Below are 23,772 nucleotides of genomic sequence, written 5' to 3' on the forward strand. Positions count from 1 at the left end.
TTTCATGTTTCTTATGTCTTTAAGTTGATACCTGCACATTTGGTGAAACAGTTACTTCTTTCAGATTTTTAGATTGGCTTTCATAGGAAAAGACTTTTGCCTGTAGGTGTATCTATAATATTGATTGGGTAGGGTGCTTTAGCTTTGATTCCGGGTGTGTACAATAGTATAGTCTCTGCATGATTTCTTTGGGTGTAATCAGTGTCAGTGATGTTTGTGAGTTCCTTAGTCACTTACGCTATGGTTGGTACTGGAGGGTATGATAGGTCTTTACTTGGGATGGGGACTCCAGGCAGGCCTGTTCTTGGGCCCCACTGGTGGTGATGGCATGCCGAATACATCCATTTTTGGTTCCCTTGGCAGTGTACACAGATACTAGTGTTATCAGGCCCAGGCAGAGCAATTCTTGGGCCTCCAGGTGGCTTGCTCAGGTACCAGCAGTGACAGCAATGGGATGGGCAGGCAGGTGGTTTCATGAGTCCCTGGGCAGTATGCGTGGTGTTGGTGATGGCAGTAGCAGTGGCGGGTCAACCGTCAGGCCCCCAGGCAGCAAGCACAGGCGGCAGTGGTGGTGGCAATGGACTGGGCTGGCCAGTCCCCCCAGAGCACATTTAGGGGGGTCCTGGCGGTGATGGTGGTGGTGATGATAGGCTAGTCAGGCCCGTCCTCAAGCCCTGGGGAGGAGTGTGTGGATGCCGGCAGTAGTGGCCAGTGGGGTGAACCTCAGGACCTCAAACGGTATGCTCAGGCACCTGCAGTATGTTGGCTGGGCCTGTTATCAGGCCCCTTGATGGCTGAGTGTGTGCACCTGCCCACAGCAACAGACAGAATGAGGCTATTCCTGGGCCCCTAGATGGCGCTCTCAGACACTGGTGTGGTAGAGTGGTGCAGAGCAGGGTGGGCCTGATCTTAGCCTCCTGATGGTGTGCCTAAAGTTGTGGTGGGCAGGGCAGGGCTATCCCTTTGCCCTTGGTTAGTGTGCTCAGGCACCAGTGGCTCACAGGCTGGACCTGCTGTTAAGCTCCCTTATGGTGTGTGTGTGTGCCCCAGAAGCAGCTGGCGGGGCAGGTCAATCCCCAGGCCCTGGACAGTATGATTGGGCACTGGCGATGGTCTGTTGTCTTGGTGGTCTGTTGTCTTGATGTGCTCACACACCCACCATGACAGATAGGGCAGGGTGATTATCAGGATCCCAGGACAGCATCTGGGTGGGCCTGTCCCTAGGCACACTAAAGGCACATGCCAGTGCGCAGTGGCCTTGCTGCTGGGTGGCCCCAGGGAAATGGCACTCAGGCTCTGAGGAGTGTGCGTTTCAGCTCCCTCTGTCCCACGGGCAGCCTCCCTGGTGCACTGCACTGCTGGTTCCTTGGGGTGTAGGACATTGTGTAGGCTAGGGTGCCGGGGACCTGGTTTTACTATTGGGTTCAGTCAGTGTTGTGCCACTGCAGCTCTCCAGGTGGATGCAGTGGGGATGTCAGCAGGGCTCCAGGGATGTGGAGATGTAGGGGCTTTTGGGCCCTAGGGAAGGATATAGTCTGGTGGGAGTTGAATTCTCAAAATGGTGCTATGCTGCAGTGTCTTGGGCTTTGGGGGTATGTGAGGTACCCAGTGCTCTCTCTCTGGAATTAATGTTGTATGGACTCCAGACAGCTCCCTATACTAGTCTTAGGGCCTGCAGGGGCCAAGGGGCTCTCCTGTGGTTAGTACTGCAGGATTCTGCAGTAGAAATGTGGGATCTCTCATTTACATTTTCCCTGCTTCCCTTTCTTTCCGTGCCTCAGTTGTTCCCTGTCACTGTTCTGCTGAATTCCACTGTTTTTTCTTGGATGCTGTCTTTGACATGTGATTATCTACCCACTGTTTAGTCCTTCTTTGTGGAGGAGGCAGGTGCCAGGTGCCCCTAGTCAGCCATCTTGAAGCCCCCTCCCCATCTCACTTTCTTGATGATGTTCTTTGAAGCACAGAAATTTTAAATTTGGCAAAATCTAATTTACCTATTTTTTTTCCTTTGGTTGCTTTGGTTTTAGTTTCGTATTTTAGAAACTGTTGTCTAATATGAAAGTATAAAGATTTATGCTTGCCTTTCTCCTAAGAGTTTTCCACCTTCATTCTTTTGTATGTATATATCCAGTTGTTTTAAGCACCATTTGTTGAAAATGCTTGAATGGTGTTGGAATCTGTGTCAGAAATCAGTTGACTGTAATATGTAGATTTCTTTCTGAACTCTCAATTCTGTTTCATTGATCTTTGTCTGTCCTTAGGCCACTACTACACTGTCTTGATTATTATAGCTTTGTAAGAAATTTTGAAATCAGAAAGTGTGAGTCTTCCAACCTTGTTCTTCTTTTTCAAGGTTGTTTTGGCTCTTCTGATCCCTTACATTCAAATTCCGTATGAATTTTGGGATCAGTCTGTCAATTTCTGTCAAGAAGTCAGCTGGGATTTTGGTAGGAATTGTGTTGAAATTGTAGATCACTTTGAGAGTAATGCTATCTTAATGTTAAGTTTTCTGATCCCTAAATAATGGATGGCTTTCCATCTGGAAATTGATTTATTTCAACAGTGTTTTCCAGCTTTTAGCACTTCTTTTGTGAAACTTATTCCTAAATATTTTATTCTTTTGATGCCCTTGTAAATTGAATTATTTTTAAATTTTATTTTTGGTTTCTTCTTTGTTACTGTGTAGAGATAGAATTAATTTTTGTATATTAATCTTGTATCTTACAACCATGTTAAACTCATTTATTAGTTCTAATAGTTGTTTAATGGATGTTTTAAAGGATTTTATATATAGAAGATCATGTCATCTGCAAACAGATATTTTACTTCTTTTCTTTCTAATCTGGATGCCTGACATTCATTGTTGATGAGCAGTCTCTTGAGAATCTGATTACCATTCCTTTATAGATATTCTTTCTCTTCTGACTTTTCGGATTTTCTCTATATTCTTAATGCTCTGAAGTTTACCACAGTATAGCTAGATGTTTATTTTCTAGTATGGTGTTTGACATATACATTTTCTGATTTATTTCACACTGAAAGTAATATTATTGCTTTTTCTTGCTTGTATGAACAATACATGCACATTCCAAAAATGTTAGAAGCATAAGAAACAAGTTTAAATCACATGAAATCATATACCCAGAGATAAACACTATTAGCATGTTTATGACCAGTAACCAGTATTATGATATATTGCATGATGCCTGTACATCCTCAGTCCATCAGTAGATCCTGCTGCTTTACCTTGGAAACATATTTCAAATCCTGCTGCTTACCAACCAAATCTGTCTCTCCTGCTCTTATCCATGTCACCATATTAGCTTAGGACCACTATAATAGCTTTCCCACTGATTAATATGGTTTGGATGTTTTGTTCCTTCTAAATCTCATGGTTGAAATGGGACCTTCAATGTTGTAGATGGACCTAGTGCAAGGTGTCTGGGTCATGGGGGCAGATCCCTCATCCGTGGCTTGGTGCCCTCCTTGTGGTAATGAGTGAGCTCTCCCTCTGAGTTCACCTGAGAGCTGGTTGTTTTAAAGACTGTGGCACCTCCCCACATCCACATCCTTGCTCCATCTCTTGCCATGGATGTACCGTTCCTCCTTTGGCTTCCATCATGATTGAAAGCTCACTGAGGCCCTACCAGAAGCTGAGCAAATGTTGGTGCTATGCTTGTACAGCCTGCCGAACTGTGAGCCAATTAAACCTCTTTTCGTTATAAATTACCCAGTCTTACATATTCCTTTATAGTAATAAAACAGACTAACACCCTGGTCTCCTTCCATCCAGTTCTACTTTTCACACAGCATCCAAACAATTTCTTTTAAAGCACAATCAGATTATGTCACTCCCTGTTGAAGGCCCTCCAGTGGCTCCCCATTATAATTCCTTTGGTCTAAGAGGCCCTCAATGATATGGTCCCCGGCTGCTTCTCTGATCTCATCTCTGACAGTGTTCACTTACCATCTCACCCTTGCTTACTGTGCTCCACTAACACTAATATTCTTGCTATTTCAGGACATACCAAGAACACACTGGCCCTACGACTTTCATACTCGCAACTCCCTGTATTTGAAACTGCTCTCCGAAACTACCTGCCTGACTCTTGCACTTCATTCAGCTCTCTGTTCAAAGTGTCACTTCATCTGATACACCTTACAACCTGTGTCAGATTCTCTTATGACTCCCTTGATCATACTGTATCCCTTTAACCTGCTTTATTTTTCTCTGCCACTTACAGATATTATATAATTTCTCCTTATTTTCCTCTTCCCTCCCCACAGTATTGTAAGCTCCCTGTGAGCAAGAACTTTGGGATGCCCAGCTTTCCCTCTTTTTTCTTTTCTTTTCTTTTTTTTGAGACGGAGCCTTGCTCTGTCGCCCAGGCTGGAATGCAGTGGCACGATCTCAGCTCACTGCAACCTCCACCTCCCAGGTTCAAGTGATTCTCCTGCCTCAGCCTCTAGAGTAGCTGGGATTACAGGCGCCCGCCATCACGCCTGGCTAACTTTTGCATATTTAGTAGAGACAAGGTTTCACCATATTGGCCAGGCTGGTTTCAAAGTCTTGAACTCGGGTGATCCTCCCACCTCGGCCTCCCAAAGTTCTGGGATTACAGGCATGAGCCACTGCGCCCAGCCCCTGACTCTTAAGATTATTCTCTGACATGGTACACTCAATAAATATTTATATTTTTGCAAACAATACATAATTTTATATAAATAGGATTGAATTACATATTACGTTGTCCCTTTTAAAAACCAAAGTCGGCCGGATGCAGTGGCTCACACCTGTAAGCCCAGCACTTTGGGAAGCTGATCGCTTGAGCACAGGAGTTTGAGACTAGCTAGGGCAACATGGCAAAAACCCGTCTCTACAAAAAATACAAAAATTAGCCAAGCATGGTGGTGCACGCCTGTAGTCCCAGCTACTCGGGAAGCTGCAGAGGGAGGATCATTTGAACCCAGGAGGTCAAGGCTGCAGTGAGCTATGGTCCTGCCACTACACTCCAGCCTGAGTGACAGAGTGAGAACCTGTCTCAAAAAAACCCAACAAGGATAGCATTGTATTTTTACTTTTTGGTTTCTTCTCTCTCTTCCTGCCACCCCTTTAGATATCCAACATTAACCTGGTATGAATTCATTTATCCTTTTTTCTGTGCTTATATAATTGTTACAGGAATAAATATGCACTGGACATTTTGGGGGCATAATTTACAGAAAATTTATTCATGTATTCAAATTATCTGCAATTTCCTAGCTTAAGTTTATGGTAGACATCCTCCATTCGACTGCCGTAGCTCTAACCTTATTGTTTTAAATTGTGGTTATCTTTTAAATTGTATTTCTTGTGCTTTTAATAAATGCAAGCTTAATGTAAAATTTTTAATAATTACATATAGATATATATGAAAATATATACATATTCATATTTATATGAAATATACCATAACCTCGCCTCCCAATCTGTCACATCCCACACATCTTCAAATAGGCAACTATTATCAGTTTGCTGTGTCTAATTTTAGATCTTTATCAATGCATTTGTATGCACATAGGTAGACACAGGGTTTTTTTTAGTTGTTTATATAAATATTACATAATGCATTTTATTCTGTTATTGTTTTTCTTTTTTCACTCAACATGTAACATAGTTCAACTCCATGGTTTTTATTGGTAATTTTTTTCTTGCTTATACATACACAGACAATTTTATTTAAATAATATTATATATGTATTTTTGTTTTTTGTGAGAGATTATTTGGTTTTGCTAGATTCCTCTTTTCTCCCATCTTCCATTAACATCTCCATATATACTTTTATCTGAGGACTCCTATATTCTAGAAAATCTTTAACCTAATCCTTCAACTTTGCTTCTTTCTCATTTCTTCTATTTTTGTATTTTATGTTTTTATTTTATAACCTATTTTTCTTTTGCAATGTCTTATGATTTTCTTTAGCTATTGGAGCTGTGTAGCATTTTAAAGTCATTTTTATATTGCTCTATTTTCATTTCATCTGCAGTAAATTCCTCTCCCTGACATTGTTTATACTGGCTGTCTTTCATGGTTTTAATTTCTTCATTTATTTTAGACTTTTGATTTGCAAGTGCTTCTTGACTAGAATTTTTCATGTGCATATCTGTCTACCACTGCTTTCACTCCCTCTGTCTAGTAGGTTTGGTTGCCTTCCATCTGGCCCCAAACAATCCCAGGCTGGAGCCATATCTTAACACTGGCAACAGAGGGCCTCTGTCCCAGTGTGACACTGGAGATTGGTCCAGGCCCAGGCTTGGAGGCATTATCTGCTTCCCATCATTTCTGGTTTAGCTTTAAGTAAGCTTCGCTTCCTGGCAGCGGTTAGGAGCAGTTTTGTCTTTTGAGTTGGTTTTTTTTTTTTTTTTTTTTTTTTTGAGACAGAATTTTACTCTTGTTGCCCAGGCTGGAATGTAATGGTTGCTCACTGCAACCTCTGCCTCCTGGGTTCAAGTGATTCTCCTGCCTCATCCTCCTGAGTAGCTGGGATTACAGGTGCCCACCACCACGCCCGGATAATTTTTGTATTTTTAGTAGAGGCGGGGTTTCACCATGTTGGCCAGGCTAGTCTCGAACTCCTGACCTCACGTGATCCACCCATCTCAGCCTCCTTAAGTGCTGGGATTACAGGTGTGAGCCACCGCGCCGGGCTGGTTAGTGGCAGTTTTTTTCAGCCACCTTTTCAGGGTGGGTAAACTCTGTCTCAGCCCTCGGTTTCAAACAGTGAAGCTGTCTCTTCGTTTCCTGTTCCTCTGGAGCACTTCGAACACCTTTTCTCTTGCAGGAGGCCAATTCCTGGCTACTTCTGCCTACCGGTAGGCCTGCAGCTTTAGCCTGACTTGCAGCTTTTTCTCTTCTCCTTTTTTTCTGGTTCATTGAAATGTTTTATTTTGTATATGCTTTAGGATATGTCATTTTAATTTTCTATATTCACTGATGCTTTTGGACACAGGAAGGGAGTTTTATGCACTACTGAAATCAACTTGACTAAGAAGTCTTAGGATACTTTTAAAAATGCAAATCAGTTTTCAGTCCTCTGCTTAAAATCCTAAACTCTAGACTTTTAGCATTCCCTTAGGTGATCTGGCCCCTACCTACCTCTCCAGATTTATTTCAGGCACTTTCCTGTTTGCTGCCAGTCTTTCAGTTCTTTGAAAGTGCCTCACTGTCACACATGCATGCCCCCTCGCCCAAGTTTGACATCTTCCCAGTTCTCTTTTCTCATTTAAATGTTACCTCCTCAGAGAGATCTTACCTAACCACCCTCATTAAAATACTCTCCCCAGTTGTTTATCATGACACCTGTTTATTTCCTTAATAGCACTTGTTACAGCTTATAAGTATTTGTGTTTATTTTCTTGTTTATGCTCTCTCACAAAACTGAAAGCTCCATGAGTTTTTTAATATTATATTTACATTATATGTAGCCAGCATATAGCAGCATGCCCAATAAATACATCATGAGTGACTGTTACTCATCGGTCCATTCAGTTGTATATATTGAATGTCTACAGTATGACAGAACTGTTCTCAATGTGGCAGATGTAATATTAGTGAGCAGCACAAAGTTCTTACTCTATAGAGTTTATATTTTAGTGGGAGAAGAAAAGTAATAAATATAAAAATAAATAAGTGACATCAGTGCTTTAGGGTGGTGTGTTTAGGTGATGGGGAAACACTTTTCTGAGATAGTAACAGGAAGGAATTTATCTGGTGATGATCAAGAAAAAGAGCTGTCAAGCAGAGGGAAGAGCTAGAATAAAGTTCTTAAATCAAGAATGAGCTTGAGTATTCATGGAACAAAAGACCAGAGAGGCTGTAGTGAAGTGAGTAATAGAGGGAAGAAGCATTGCAAGACAATGTCAAAAACTTGGCTGAGGCCAGATAATACGAGTGAGGGTCAGGAGTTTGAAAGTGTGCCTTAAGAGAGGTGCAACATGGTACTGAAGGAGGTGGTGAGGTGTAGGTGGGAAGGTGTGCTGCAGAGGGTTTCATCTACTGAGCAAATGGGTTCAACACATCTCTATAAATTGTAGCAAAGGGTTATCTTTCAGAAAATCATAAATCACTGCTGTGTTTTTGGTTTCATTTTCACCAGGGATGCTGTTTTCCAATTCTTGGTTCTAATGGCTTAATTACCTCTTTAGAAACCAGTAGAAGCCACACATCCGATGCTGTGCGTGATTGCTTGTTTATATTCATAAAATACATTGGAAATAGAAAGGAAGTACTCACTTAGTGCTTTTTTTTTTTTTTTTTTGCTGAATTTCTGAATTTGGGCAGGCTTTTGGAAGTTCATGTTTCCTAGTTTAGTCAGTACAGTGACCTGAAAGCAAAACTAGGTTGATTACTCAATCTTTCATTTCCACTTTTTCATTTCCCTGTGTTTTAGAAAGCAAGTGACTAGGGAAGGCAGTGTTCTCAAGGATGCCTAACTTCCACATTTTTAAGAGCAAACTCTTTTTAAAAATATCCTTATAGCAATCTACTGATGAGCTGTCCACCAATAAGATGTGGTCTCATTTGACATTTACAACCTTTTATAATCCTGTTGTAATGAATAATTGCTTCCATATTGCCTTTTTTTAAAGTTCTTTGAAATTAACTGAAGAGACTCCCTTTTTTCCCTGTCCTTCACTAAACATGTAGTGATGGCAAGGAGCTATTTTAAGTTTCTGTATGGTAAACTTAATGATACTTCCAGTTCTTTTGCTGACCCTACAGGCAGAGGACTCAGAGGCAGTTCCGCTTCTTTCCTAATAATGCTGTCTTGCTTAAGCCACTGTCACAATATTTACAGGTAGCCACTCACAAATAGTTACACTTTAAAAATTCATGTAAGTCTGAGTTTTGGAATTTGAAATACACTTCCCACTGGGAAAAAAATGTATAAATAAATAAATAAATATGTTTCTAGGCAACCCTTTACAGGCTTATTAAACCTTAATCTATAATGTAGCTGAAATACTATACATTTATGATGAAAAAATTAGGAAAATCATATTTCAGATGCATATTAGTTCCACTATATGACATTTAAGTAGAATTTTATATGGAATAGTTTGGCTCCTTTAACACCATTGTTGGTGGTGAGAAGGGTAAGTAGTGGTGTCACGAGGTTCTAGAGAGAAGGCATTGAGAATGGTCCTCAAGAAAGCCCATCCCATCTCCTGCGTGGCATGGACCGGCCATCTGCATGTGAGACAGTCTTAAGTCACATACTTGTATATCAGGAGTATTGTATGATCTTACTAGTTGCAAAATGTGAAAAAAATCATTTAGAATAATCTTGAGTGAGGGAGTGAAAAGTATATATATTTTGAAATTTCCTAAGCAGATATTGTTGGAAAAATGCCTTTTTCATGCATTTACAGATAATATATTCATATATTTAGTGACCATTTTTAGTTGTGTTTTCCTTCTTTTGTCTTTAAAAAAATGGTTTTATTAATTATTGGTGCTACTTAGTTTTAAATGCAAAGGACTTAATTCATTTAAAAAGAAAAAAAGGTACCATAAAGTTAATAGTTTAAACATTTAATTCTATAATTGTTCTAGAGTTTTAATGTTTTAGTTCTTTACCAGGCACAATTATTTCAAGAGATTTTCATTATGTTGAAGCTAACTTTTTACCATTAGTTAACTTATATTCTTATGAGGACAGTATAATTCCTGACAAAGCAGTATTTTGGAAAGTTATAGAATGTAGAAGAGTGTGTGCTTTGGATTCTAGGAGGGAGATGTGAGTTCTTATTCAAGTCTAGATACATTTCTCAGCTTCTGTTTCTTTACCTACAAAAGGAGGCTGATGAAACCCACTTGCCTCCCAGGGTTGCTAAAATTGCATAAGATTGATTGAGAATGTATGTCAGCCCATACTACTATAGGAATGGGCTGTCCATGGAACAGGTAGGGAAAGTTTTCATGCCATTGTGTTTTTCTTCCTTGTACCCTTCTTCCTTTTATAACTAAGTTTCTCAAATGAATAATCTATACTCAGTAGCTTCACTTTTAATCTTTCATTCTTGTAAAAAAAATCAATAGTATTTCATATTTGTATTTTTATGACTATGTAAGTGTTCTTCAGTCTGAGTCAGGTAATTATTATTTTGTTCCTGAGTCAGATAATTATTACTATGAGTATATTCTTTCTTGAATAGCTTTCTACCCCTTTTGGAACAATAATTGCTTTATTATTTTTTTTTTTCCTTTGAGGCAGTCTTGCTCTGTGACTCTGGCTGGAGTGCAGTGGCGCTATCTTGGCTCACTGCAACCTCTGCCTCTCAGGTTCAAGCCATCCTCCCGCCTCAGCCTCCCTAGTAGCTGGGATTACAGGCGCCCGCCACCATGCCCGGCTAATTTTTTGTATTTTTAGTAGAGACAGGGTTTCACCATGTTAGCCAGGCTAGTCTCGAACTCCTGACCTCAGGTGATTTACCTGCCTCTGCCTCCCAAAGTGCTGGGATTACAGGTGTGGCTCACCATACCTGGCCTATTTTTCTGTTTGCTTTGTTTTCTGTTGTGTCTAACAGAACTGTAAAATTCATCTCAATATGGCAAACACTTAAGGTTATCTCTCAGATCCATTTTTAAACTTTATCTTTTCCTCGGAGATACTTCTCTGGGAGCCTTCTGCCCTCCTATTCCAGTCTGGACTGGCTGCTGTCTAGGCCTGGTGCAAAATTTTCATCCTGCCTGTTCCTTTCATCATCGTCCTGGGAATTTCCCTTCCTTCTCTCATGTTTTGAATCGTGTTTCCTGGTTCCTGTTTTCTACTCTTTCTTGATTTATTCTCTTGTCTTTGATGTATCACATCCTCTACCACCCACCTCCTACCCCAGCGGACTCCCAGCTCACCTAGCACCAAATCCTCTATTAAGGCAATTTTCTTACATCACCTGTGAAGATTTCCCTCTCCCTTCAGTTCCCTTGTTAGATTGATCTCACCCTCCTTTGTGCCTCCATGGCACCCTCTATCATAGCCTTGGTCCATCATGACTACTGAACACCTGCTGTACACGTTAGGCACTCTGTTCAACATTAGGGATTCTGAGATTAAAAGAATGTGTTTACTGTTCCCAAGGGAGTTCTGGAAGCTAAATGAGAATGCCAGGGTTCTCACTGGGGTTAGTACTGCCCTCTAGTGGACCCTTTGAAAAAGTGAAAGAAAGTTTTTGGTTGCCATATTAATGGGAAAGTGTAGCTGGTGGCACTTTGTAGTCAGGGGCCAGGCATACTAGATGTCTCATATGTCCAGCACAACTTTAGGATATCTCACTAGACATTCATTTGTTAAAATATGTTTATAATTATTCAGCCTAGGACCTAATTCCATTTTACACACAAACCCAAACTACTCTTAGCACTTTTTACATTGTCATTGCTTGTGCAACCGATAGAAAACAGCTATTGTTCAGCAATGTGAGTTTAGAGACAAATTTCTTTTTAAGGCAGCATGAGATATTTTAGGAATTCTTTATATTGGTCATTGATGGCGCTTAGTCTCTAAGAATCCTAGTGAGAGGCTTCACAAATCAGTGAATATGGTTATCAGTGCCGTTAATTAAAAAATAAAGTGTAGGCTGGGCATAGTGGCTCACACCTGTAATCCCATCACTTTGGGAGGCTAAGGCAGGAGGACTGCTTGAGTCCAGGAGTTTGAGGCTGCAGTGAGCTATGATCGTGCCACTGCACTCCGGCCTGGGTGACAGAGTGAGATGCTTGAGCCCAGGAGTTTGAGGCTGCAGTGAGCAGTGATCACATCACTGTACTCCAGCCTGGGTGACAGATCGAGACCCTGTCTCAAAAAAAAAAAAAAAAAAAAAACACAATAAAACGCAAAATCCCTTAAGTGATGGATTATTTTGTAAAGTTTGTAATGTAAACAATATAATAACAATGAAGAAGAATATGATTTTACCTTACCCTATTCATAAAAGATAACTTTTCATATTAAATGTTAAGAAATATTTTGTTCATTATTGTATGTGTGTGTGTGCACATATATTGCAGTATAACATATAATGCACAGCTTTATGAATTTATTTACATGCATACACCTACACACATGTAACTGCCACCATGATCTAGAAATAGAATATCTGCATAGTTGGAAAATATAGGATAAACTTATTTTTAAACAGTATATTGATTATATTTTTTTAATACTGTGCCTATTATGTTTTCATGTATACAATAAATACAATTCAGAGTGTCCAAAAAACCTGGAAGCATAAAGAAAACAGTGTGTTTATTGTATTTTAAAAAATATTCACAATTGGGGCCACTGCTTTAAATTTAGAAGTGTTTTACTTGGAAAAATATATTGAGGTTGAAGAAAAAGATATTGAACATATTATTTGAAAATGTAACTAGCACATATTTATCCTGTTCCCCAGCCTTATGGATACCCTGTATAACATTTCCAGTACCCCAAAATGTTTCCCATACCCCTTTTTAGTCATTATACCATTTCTATCAGGTATAACCACTATTCTGACTTACATCATCATAGATTTTTGTCTTTTCTTGAACTTCATGTAAATGGAATCATATAGTATGCATTCTTGTGTTACCTTCTTTAAATTGGTGTTATTCCTATGAGATTCATCCACGTTTTGAATGTAGCAGAAGTTCTTTGTTATTGTGTAGTATTCCATTGTGTGTCTACAGACAATTTATCTCTTCTGTTGTTACTTGATTTGTTTCCAGATTTTGGCTATATGAATAAAGCTACTATGAACATTCTTATACCACATTTATACTCATCTCTCATAGATATATATCTAGAAATAGAATTTTTGGGTCACATGTAGGCATATGTTTGGCTTTTATAGCTATTACTAAAAAGTTTTCTGAAGTGGTTATTTCAATTTATACTTCTAACAGCAGGTATGATAGTTACAGTTGTTCCGTATCCCTAACAACAATTCATAGTGTTACTAGATTACATAATATTTATTCAATCAGTGTTAAGTAAAAAGTTAACAGATATTATCATATCATTAAATATATTTGAAACTGCAAGAAGATGATATAAATCACATTAAAGTGAAGGAATTATAGTATTTATCTACAATCATATATTATTTGAAAGTAAGGCTGGTCACCGTGGCTCATACCTGTAATCCCAGCACTTTGGGAGGCCAAGGTGGAAGGATCACTTGGGGTTGGGAGTTCGAGACCAGCCTGACCAACACGGTGAAACCCCATCTCTACCAAAAAATGCAAAAATTAGCCAGGCCTGGTGGCACATGCCTGTAGTCCCAGCTACTCAGGAGGCTGAGATATGACAATCACTTGAACCAGGAGGCAGAGGTTGCAGTGAGCCGAGATCGCACCACTGCACTCCAGCCTGGGTGACAGAGTGAGACCCTGTGTCAAAAAAAGAAAAAAGAAAATAAATCTCACTAGGAATTTTATTTCTACCTAAGATAAGCCTAAATTTATTCCTTTGAAAATATATTGCTCTCATGTTGTATTAGTTATCTATTGCTGCCTAACAAATTATCCCAAAGTTTAGCTGCTTAAAACAATAAATGTGTTATCTCTTACTGTTTCTGAGGGTCATTAATCTGATAGCAGCTTAGCTGGGTAGTTCTAGCATAGGGCTCCCACAAGGTTGTAGTCAAGATGTCATTTGGAGCTGCAGTTATCTCTCAGGGCTCACCTGGGACTGTGGGAAATCCACTTTCAAACTCACTCACATAGTTGTTGGCAGTACAGCCCTGGCTGGTGTGTTAGAGACTTTAGTTCCTTACAACGTGGGCCTCTCCATAAGCTTCTGTAACGTGTCAGCCTACTACTCGCAGGACGAATGATCTGAAAGGCATAGGGAATGAATGAATAAATGAATACCCAAGACAGAAGTTGTCTTTTTTATAACCTAATCTTGGAAGTGATTTGCTATTACTTGAGCTGTTAGTTACTGGTCATGCAGGCTGACCTAGTACACTGTGGGAGAGGACTGCACAAGGAGGCATGAATACCCTGCACAAGGCAGAGATCACTGGGGGCCATCTTTTTTTTTTTTTTGCTCTGTCGCCCAGGCTGGAGTGCAGTGCGATCTCAGCTCACTGCAACCTCCGCCTCCTGGGTTCCAGTGATTCTTGTGCTTCAGCCTCCCTTGTAGCTGGGACTACAGGCACGCACCACCATGCCTGGCTAATTTTTGTGTTTTTAGTAGAGATGGAGTTTTGCCATGTTGGCCAGGCTGGTCTCGAACTTCTGGCTCAAGTGATCCACCCACCTCAGCCTCCCAAAGTGTTGGGATTACAGGCCTGGGCCACCGCACCTGGCCACAGGGTCCATCTTGAAGACTACCACACATATGGATGCTTATTTTTTGTTGTGGCAGTGGCAAAGTACACATAAAATTTACCATTTTAACCATTTTGAAGTGTATGATTCACTGGCAGCACATTCATAAAGTTGTGCAACTCATCTAAGCAGTTTCTTACCTTTGGCATGGAGCATCTTAGTTTATTTTTTCATTTTCAACCTATGTTTGTCTTTGGATCTAAAGTGAGTTATAGACAGAATAGAGTTGGAATCATGTCTTTCTTATCCGTTTGCCAACTTTTGTCTTTAATTGGAAAGTTTAATCCATTTACACTTACTGATAAGGAAGGACTTTTGCTATTTTGGTATTTGTTTTCTATACTTTTTTACTTCCACAATTCCTCCATTACTGTCTTCTTTTTTGTTTAATTGAGCTTTTTGAAGTGTGCCACTTTTATTATTTTCTGTATAGTTCTTAGGGGTTTTTTTTAGTGGTTTCCTTGGGGATTACAATTTGCATCTGAAATTTATAACAATGTAGTTTGAATTAATACCACTTTAGTTTTAATACTGTATAGAACTTCTTCTATACAGCTCTGTTTCTCCCCCTTTATGTTGTCATTGTCACAGATTTCATCTTTATACATTGTATATCCATTAATGTAGATTTATAATTGTTGTTTGATGCATTTGTCTTTTAAATTATGTAGAAAAAAAGGAGACGTCACAAGCTAACTTTTATATTTACCTATGTAGTTACCTTTATTGGTATTCTTTATTTGTTCGTGTGGCTTCAAGGTGCTGTCTAGCATCCTTTCATTTCAGCCTGAAACACTGTTAGCAGTTTTGTAGTCCAGGTTTACTAATTATTAACTCCTTCAAGTTGTTTTGTTTTGTTTGTTTGTTTGTTTTTGAGATGGGGTCTTACTCTGTCACCCAGGCTAGAGTGTGGTGGTGCCATCATAGCTCACTGCAGCCTCAGCCTCCCTGGGCTCAGGTGATCCGTCCACCTCAGTCTCCTGAGTAGCTGGGACTACAGGCATGTGCCACCAAGCCCAGCTGATTTTTTTGTATTTTTGGTAGGCATGGGGTTTCGCCATGTTGTCCAGGTTGGTCTCAAACTCCTGGGCTCAAGTGATCTGCCCACCTCAGCCTCCCAAAGTGCTGGGATTATAGGCATGAGCCACTGTGTCCAGACAATTCCCTCAGTTTTTATCTGGAAATGTCTTAATTTCACCTTCATTTTTGAAGGATATTTTTGGCAGATAGTGAATTCTTGGTGGACAGATTTTTTTAAAAGTCTTTCAGCACTTTAACCATATCCTCCCAGTGCTCTATTCTTCATGGTTTCTGATGAGACATTGGCTGTTAATCTGATTGAGGATGTCTTATATGTAATGAATCACTTCTCTCTTGTTGCTTTCAGGATTCTGTCTTTAGCTTTCAGCAGTTTGATTAGTATGTGTCTTGATGTGGCTTTCCTTGAGTTTTTCTGCTTGGAGTTTGTTGAGCTTCTTGGATGTGTAAATGCTTGGAGTTTGTTGAGCTTCTTGGATGTGTAAATGCATGTATTATCAAATTTGGGAAGTTATTGGCCATTATCTCTTAAGATATTTTTTCTGCCCCTGTCTCTTCTCTTCCCCTTCTGAGACGCTTGTTATGCATATGCATATATATATATATATATATAGTTTGTTTGTTGGTTGGTTGGTTTGTTTTGAGATGGAGTCTCACTCACTCTGTTGTCCAGGCTGGAGTGCAGTGGCACAATCTTGACTCACTGCAACCTCGGCCTCCCAGGTTCAAGCAATTCTCCTGCCTCAGCCTCCAGAGTAGGTGGGACTACAGTCATGCACCACCACACCCAGCTAATTTTTGTATTTTTAGTAGAGACGGGGTTTCACCATGGCCAGGCTGGTCTCAAACTCCTGACTTCACGTGATCTGGCCGCCTTGGCCTTCCAGAGTGCTGGGATTACAGGCGTGAGCTATGGCACCTGGCCTTGTTATGCATATATTGATGGGCTTGATGGTGCCCACAGATCTCTTAGACTTCATTTGGCCTACCTTCAAGTTCCCTAATTCTTCTGCCTGCCCAAATCTGCTGTTGAACACTCACCGTCTCCCCTCTGAGTTTTTCATTTCAGTTATTATACTTTTTAGCTCCAGAATTTTTTTTGTTCCTTTTTATAATTTCTGTCTGCCTTTGGTATTCTCTGTTTGGTGACACACATTATTTAGGTTTTCTTTAGTTCTTTGAGCATATTAAGATAATTGATGGAAAGTCTTTATCTAGTCAGTCCAGTGTCTGAACCTCCTCAGTGACAGTTTGTTAATTTCCTTTTTTTCCTGTGAATGGACCATACTTTCTTGTATTTTCGCATGCCTCATAATTTTTTGTTGAAAACTGGACATTTCAAATATTTTAATATGGTAACTCTAGAAATGAGATTCTTCCATCTTCCCAGGATTTGTTGTTGCTGCTTGTGGTGAGTTGTTTGTTTAGTGACTTTTCTAAACCTGTTTTGGAAATACCATGTTTTTTGTTGTTTGTAGTCACTGAAGTCTCCATTCCATTAGCTTAGTGGTCAGCTAGTGATTTGTCAGAGATTTCCTTAAATGCCTGGAGCAAAACAAAACATTAAACTCTGTAGGTGTATGTTGGGATATGCCTTCAGCTCTCAGCCAGGCGGTTCATAACGGCCTTTGCCTTCCCATCCTGCTTGTTTGGAGCTTTTCAGCAAGCAGTTTGCCCCAACTGACTTCCTGTGCTGCATGCTGCATCTGCTGCTTCGTTACCTTTCAATGTTTTTAACAGATAACCTCCAAGTAGCCACTTTCCTACCCTGAGAGAGTTCCGAATCAGGTGAAATAAAGGCAAGCCTTTTGTGTTAGTCCTTCAGAGAGCCACTCACCAGGTCAAAACAATACAATTCTTTGAGAGCAGAGTCTACTCTGTTGTCTCCAGCACCAGTAACCCACTCTGGGAATTACTGCCACCGAGCCAGGAAGAAGGGAATGGGGCAAGGGTAAATTAAAATATACCAAGTTCTCCTACCAGATTTCACTTGCTCTTGCCTTGATTAAACATTCTGTTGATTGGTGAAAACCCTTGACTGTTTTCCAGATTTTTGATAAAGTTGATTGTGACAGATTTTGCCAGCTTTTTTCTGTGGAGGGATGGGCCTTTGGAATCTCCTATGCCACCATTTTTGATGTCACTCCTATGCATGCTATTTTTAAGATAGGGTGATTATATTTAAAGATTGTATATACAAGGTATTTAAGAATTTGAATATACATGAAGTATATTTGGAGTATACATGGAACCTGTTAATGAACATGTGGAGGAAGGGAAAATTGAGCTAAAAAAAAAACAAATAAGCCAGGCGCTGTGGTTCACGGCTGTAATCCCAGCACTTTGGGAGGCCGAGGCGGGCGGATCACAAGGTCAAGAGATCGAGGCCATTCTGGCTAACATGGTGAAACCCTGTCTCTACTAAAAATGCAAAAATTCGCTGGGCATGGTGGTGCATGCCTGTAGTCCCAGCTACTCAGGAGGCTGAGTCAGGAGAATCACTTGAACCTGGGAGGTGGAGGTTGCAATGAGCTGAGATCGCACCACTGCACTCGCTGCTGGCGACAGAGGGAGACTCCATCTCAAAAAAAAAAGAAAAAAAAAAACAAAGTAAACAAAAATCTTTGCAGCTAGAGCTACATTTAATCAGTAAATGTTTTAGATTCAGTTGAGACTTTCATACCTGTTTTTTCCTAAGGAATTACTTAGAGCATTTCCAACAATTTTAATTAAAAGGGATTTTAATTAAATGCAGTATTTAGTTATTACAAAAGCAGCAAAGCTGATGGAAAATATGTAACAAAGTTTGAGAGTCCTTAGGACTAGAACCAAATGTTACTGAATTAACAGAAGCACACAAAATATAGGGATCTCATTTTTTTTTAAGCAAAAGTGGTTTAGGTATATTTGCTATTGTCAAACTAAATATTAAAAATTATATTTTTGTACCACAATGATAAGAAATTATGTGAAGATTTAAAATGTTTAAAGTATTCTAATTATAGTTTTGAATTGCCTGTTTTGAGTGTTAGTCAGATTAACTACAGAGGTCAGCCACATATCATCTCTATAGTTTCTTGTGTTAATATTTTGCCTAATCCATCCTCTATTTCTCATCACCTTTCGACAGTATGATCTTTGAAGTCTTTTTAAGTTAATGTATATATTGACTATAGTCTAAATTATGGGAATTTTGAAGCAGGAGATATGTTTTCTGGTAGACTTTAATCTCGCACTTTTTCATGTTATAGGGGATAATTTTGACACTACACTTTTAATAAGGACATCTCATTTGTAGAAATAATGTACTTCCTAATTTTCACCAGTTCAACAGTCAGTACTTTGTCTTGGTATGTTATCTCTATTTCAGTTTTTCTTCCTCTTATATTCAAATAAATCTAATCTATTATTTCTTATGTAACATTAAGTTTTATTCAAGTTCCATCCATACTTCTGATCTTCTGCTTTCTGTATAGAATGGCTTCAAATGTAAATTTTCTTAAGTCCAAGCTTACTCATTATAAGTAGGCACAAGTCTGAGAGTACTTCATTATGTCTTCTGGTATAGTTGGGTCTGAGCATATTTAAACATATTAAGTACATATTTTGATGAATATTATTTCTCCCTTTATTTCTATTTATATGTGTAGAAATATTACCTATGAATTTTGCTTTAGAATAGTAATGGGATCTTTACAAAATATGTTCTGAAGTGGGGGGTGGTGTTGGGTCGGGTCTGATAGGGTTGAGAAATTTATTCTACACAAATTAGTGCAATGATGTCTTCCAGGCATTGTACTAGAACTGTGCAGGACCCAGTGGGAGCCTGTAGCAAGGCAGGGTCCATTCAGGCAGGAGGTGAGATATGTGTTAACCGAGATCATGGAAACATGAGACTACCCAGGAAAAGTTTGAGCTAATTTTGAAGAACTTCCTGTGTTTCTCTCTTCTAAACTGAATGTTCCTTGATGGGCAGGGACCATTTTTACTTATTATAAGTACCTGCTGCTCAGCTGTATTAGTCTCTTCTCACACTGCTGTAAAGAAATATCTGAGACTGAGTAATTTCTAAAGAAAAGAGGTTTAATTGGCTCACAGTTCTGCAGGCTGTACAGGAAGCATGATGCTGGCATCTGCTCAGCTTCTTGGGAGGCCTCAGGAAACTTATAGTCATGGCAGAAGGCAAAGGAAGAGCTAGCACCTCACATGGATGGAACAGGAAGAAGCTGTTTTGGGGGTGAGGTGCCACACACTTTCAAACAACCAGATCTCATGAGAACTCACTCACTATCATAACACAGTACCAAGGGGGAAATCGCCCCGTGATCTAATCACCTCCCACCAGGCCCCACCTCTAACATTGGGATTATGATTCGACATGAGATTGGGTGGGGACACAGATCCAAACCAAATCATAAGCCTAGCCCATGGAAGATACATCATAAATGTTCGTTGAACGGATAGCTCCTACACAGGTGTGCAAGCTTGAAGAGAGAGTAAGTGTGGGCCTGGCTAGAATCCATATTGCCACAGGAGGACCAAAGGATGAATTATTTATTTGCCATACCACAGAGAAAATTTAACAATTGTTATGCCCCTGAGTACTTTTGGGGAATCTCCTCAAATCGTAAATAATAGAAATTATGATGTTATTCCAAGGCAAGGATCCTTAGGACCCTCCTGTGAACTTGTATAGGAAAAAAAGTACATTTTTATTTTTACTAGCCTCAAACTGAAATTTAGCATTTCCTTCCATTTTGAATGTAGGTAATAGTGGTGATGTTATCAGTATCACTAACTTTCTTTCTGTTACTTAAAGCTACAGATATTTTCATTTTCTGTTGTTGTGGATACCTCACACTGTTGTTTACACTCATTGTTTTTATATTATGGTAATCATTATGCCATCAATTTTGTTATTTAAATCATCAATAAAGAAGCACATATATTACCTATCACAATTTTCTACTTACATTTTAAATTTTATTTTAAAACATTCTGAAATTTAGAATAAGCAAAACTAATGTATAGTGATTAAAATCAGATAAATGGTTGCTTCTTATGGAGAAAATTGACTGGGAAAGGGGCACAAGAGAACTTTCTAGGGTGATGAAAATGTCCTGTGTCTTGGTATACACTTGTCAATTGAATGCTGAACTTACTGTCTATACATTTCACTATATATAAATTATACCTCAATTTAAAAAACAAGTACATTAAAAATTTTTCTGAGAAGGTGTTCATAGGTTTCACCAAATTGCCAAAGAAATTTCTGGTACAAAAAAAAAAAACCCTTTTCTGAGATTATCGTGTTGCCATTGTCTGTCTCCTTCTTTGAGTGCCCTCTTTCAGTAAGCTGTTTTTGTGGTTCATTTCCATTTTTCTAAATGTGTTCTCACTTTTTAAAGATGAACCTAAGACAAGTCAGAAAAGAAAAATAGCAGTTATGAAAGAAATATTTTGCCTGGGTTATTGACCAATCTCTTCTAGCCAGTGAAAATGTGGCCCTCCTAACATAGTTATATACTTGCTTTGACTCTAAGAAATTTCTAGTGAGAACTACTCTTCTAAAAACTAATTCATAGATCATTTCATAATGGAACAATTTTTTCTCATTTTCAGTTTTGTTTAGAGTTTTAGTAAGATTTTTATCTTTCTGTATCATTGAATATGCAAAGATTGGAAGAAGAAAATATGTATTAGGAAGTAAGGAAAGAGAAAGTAGTATTACTGATAATCTGTTCCAGATTAATTCCATCTAGGCATGATCTCAGTGCAGTGTGATTGTATATTCTAAGATCGAATATGTGTTACTTTTATAAAATTCAGAGTAATATAAAAAGTATTTATTTAAAAATATGATAGTGCTCAAAGATGTTAAACATAGTGGTAGGTAATGTATAGAATGAACATTGAACTCTCTTTTAGGGGCACACAGTGTTATGACTACTCGTAATAGAATTTTGTGTACCATCTTATGCTTATAACTTTTAGTTTTACTCTATTATTATAATGGTCTCACTCTAAGAAAGATTAAGCTGAGGTGAATCATCCTAGCAGATTTTTGTCCAGATAGCATCTATATGCCTTTCAGATAGTATCTATATGCCTTTTATGATTTGCTATTAGATAAAAACCTAAAATACTGTTTGGCAATGTTTTTGCAGCCCCTCATATGGAAAATTTGAAATGCAGAGGGGAAACAGTAGCAAAGGAGATCAGTGAAGCCATGAAGGTAAAAGCTATGTGCTAAAAAAATTATCAAATGAACAAAATGTATGGCTAGGTATTTGCATTCAACATTCATATGTGTTTTAGTCTGCTCTAACAGGAATTCTCAGCGGTCCTTTAAATAAATCTTTAATGAATTTATTAAGCAACAGTAACATTTAGAATAGCTGCCATTTATCAGGTACCTACTATGTGCCAGGTAATATACCTGTCTTCTTTAAAGGTTGATTATATTTTTGTGTTCTGGGTGTTAGCAGTTCACCGAACAGTTTTGGATAATAATACCAGCTAAAATGTATTGAATAATTGGTATGGGCACCATCCAACTGCTTTACATATATTGTCTCATGTAATCCTTACATCCTATGAGACAGATACTGTTATTTCTTTTGTAGATGAGGAAGCTGAGGCACAGAGAGGCTAAGCAGGTTGCGCACATAAGTAACCTACAATCCAGCATTTAAAGCCTGGATCAGCAAGGGCACAGTGGCTTACACCTGTAATCCAAGCACTTTGGGAGGCCAAGGCAGTCAGATCACCTGAGGTCAGGAGTTCAAGACCAGCCTGGCCAACATGGTGAAAGTCCACGTCTACTAAAAATACAAAAATTAGCCAAGTGTGGTGGTGCACGCCTGTAGTCCCAACTACTCGGGAGGCTGAGGCAGGTGAATCGCTTGAACCCAGGAGGTGGAGATTGCAGTGAGCTGAGATCACACCACTGCCCTCCAGCCTGGGCAACAAAGCAAGACTTCTCAAGAAAAAAAAAAAATTTAGAGTATGGCATCCATCTTTGTCTGTTTGTGTTTCAACCTGAGATTAATGTTGAATATTACTGTTTTTGTTTGTTTGAAGTCCTTGCCTGCATTAATTGAACAAGGAGAGGGATTTTCCCAAGTTCTCAGGATGCAGCCTGTTATCCACCTCCAGAGGATTCACCAAGAAGTCTTTTCCAGTTGTCATAGGAAACCAGATGCTAAACCTGAGAACTTTATAACACAGATAGAAACCACACCAACAGAGACTGCTTCCAGGAAAACCTCTGACGTGGTACTGAAAAGAAAGCAAACTAAAGACTGCCCCCAGAGAAAATGGTATCCATTGCGGCCAAAGAAAATTAATCTTGATACATGAGCTCTTTCTGTTTATTTTGGGAGTTGAAAATAGGCACCATCAACATTTAGATTACAGCCTAATTAATACCTAGATAAGACTTCATTTGAAATAAGAAATAACTCTTTTACTAGTGATTCATTTATACAGATATAGTATCTCTGTGCGGGGATATGATATAATATTGTATTTCCTTACTGTTTTATCTGTTGTAAATAAAAAGCATTTTAAAAAGTATTGACACAAAGCCCATCAGTGGGTATTAAAAATATTAAAAGTGCAGACTTTTACTGTCCTTAAGTGCCATCAACTCTCAGCTCCCTTGTAGCTTTTGTGGGATTTAACAAGTAACAAATTCTGTTGTGTTTCCCTGGTATACATCTTTCTAGGAAAAAAAAAAAAGAGAGAGAGCTGTATAATGATTTTTCGTTTACATGCTGAAAAGTAATTATCAGTTCTGCACAGCAGCAGATGCAGGGTTTTTTTTTAAAGATGTAGTTTGATTTATCAAATTAATGTGCTGATGATAATACTGGCTTTGACTTTGTTACTCCATGTTCAGCTAATTTAGGTTTGTGAGATTAACTTTAGGATTTTTTGTTGTGTAAGACAATGATAACTATTATTTGTGCAACATTACTCTTTGAAATAAAAATTGGCATGTAGCCAGTGTTTCCTGCCCGCACTCACTTTTTTCTATAGACCATTAACATAATTTGACTTGGAACTAATGGTTTCTTTTTAGGGTTTCTTATTTATTTCTTTACAGATCATTCCAGTTCAAAATATATATCAGATTAATACACTGGCAAAGTGTCATTGTGTTATTGAACTATTTTACATTTGAAGATGTTTATATATCAGGTATATAATCACTGGGAGAAGTCTGAGAAAACGATATTGGCTTTACTTCTAACATTTAACTATAGTTTCTTATAGCTCTTATTGTGTGTCTTACATTATACAGTGTAGGCAGGGCCATCACACTTACCAACTGTTTCCCCTTTTGATGACTCTGATACCTTCATTCATTTTT

At 38.9% G+C, this 23,772-nt stretch overlaps 1 protein-coding gene across 5 annotated transcripts in view; it reads left to right on the forward strand.

Annotated features, from left to right (window-relative positions):
* Positions 1 to 23,408, forward strand: part of NSL1 (NSL1 component of MIS12 kinetochore complex) — a 52,753-nt gene extending 29,345 nt beyond the window's left edge. For 2 of the 5 annotated variants that reach the window (XM_063597282.1, XM_003814173.6), the window contains exons 5-6: positions 21,563 to 21,630; positions 22,479 to 23,408. In XM_063597282.1, coding sequence (XP_063453352.1) covers positions 21,563 to 21,630; positions 22,479 to 22,757 — 347 coding nt within the window. In that variant the 3' untranslated portion in view covers positions 22,758 to 23,408. Of the gene's footprint in view, positions 1 to 21,562; positions 21,631 to 22,478 lie in introns of those variants that run through there. The other 3 variants (XM_055108324.2, XM_008966793.5, XM_014342951.4) reach the window with 2 other exon arrangements.
* Positions 23,409 to 23,772: the final 364 nt, after the last annotated feature.

This window comes from Pan paniscus, chromosome 1, assembly GCF_029289425.2.
Source record: "Pan paniscus chromosome 1, NHGRI_mPanPan1-v2.0_pri, whole genome shotgun sequence".
Lineage (NCBI taxonomy): Eukaryota > Metazoa > Chordata > Mammalia > Primates > Hominidae > Pan > Pan paniscus.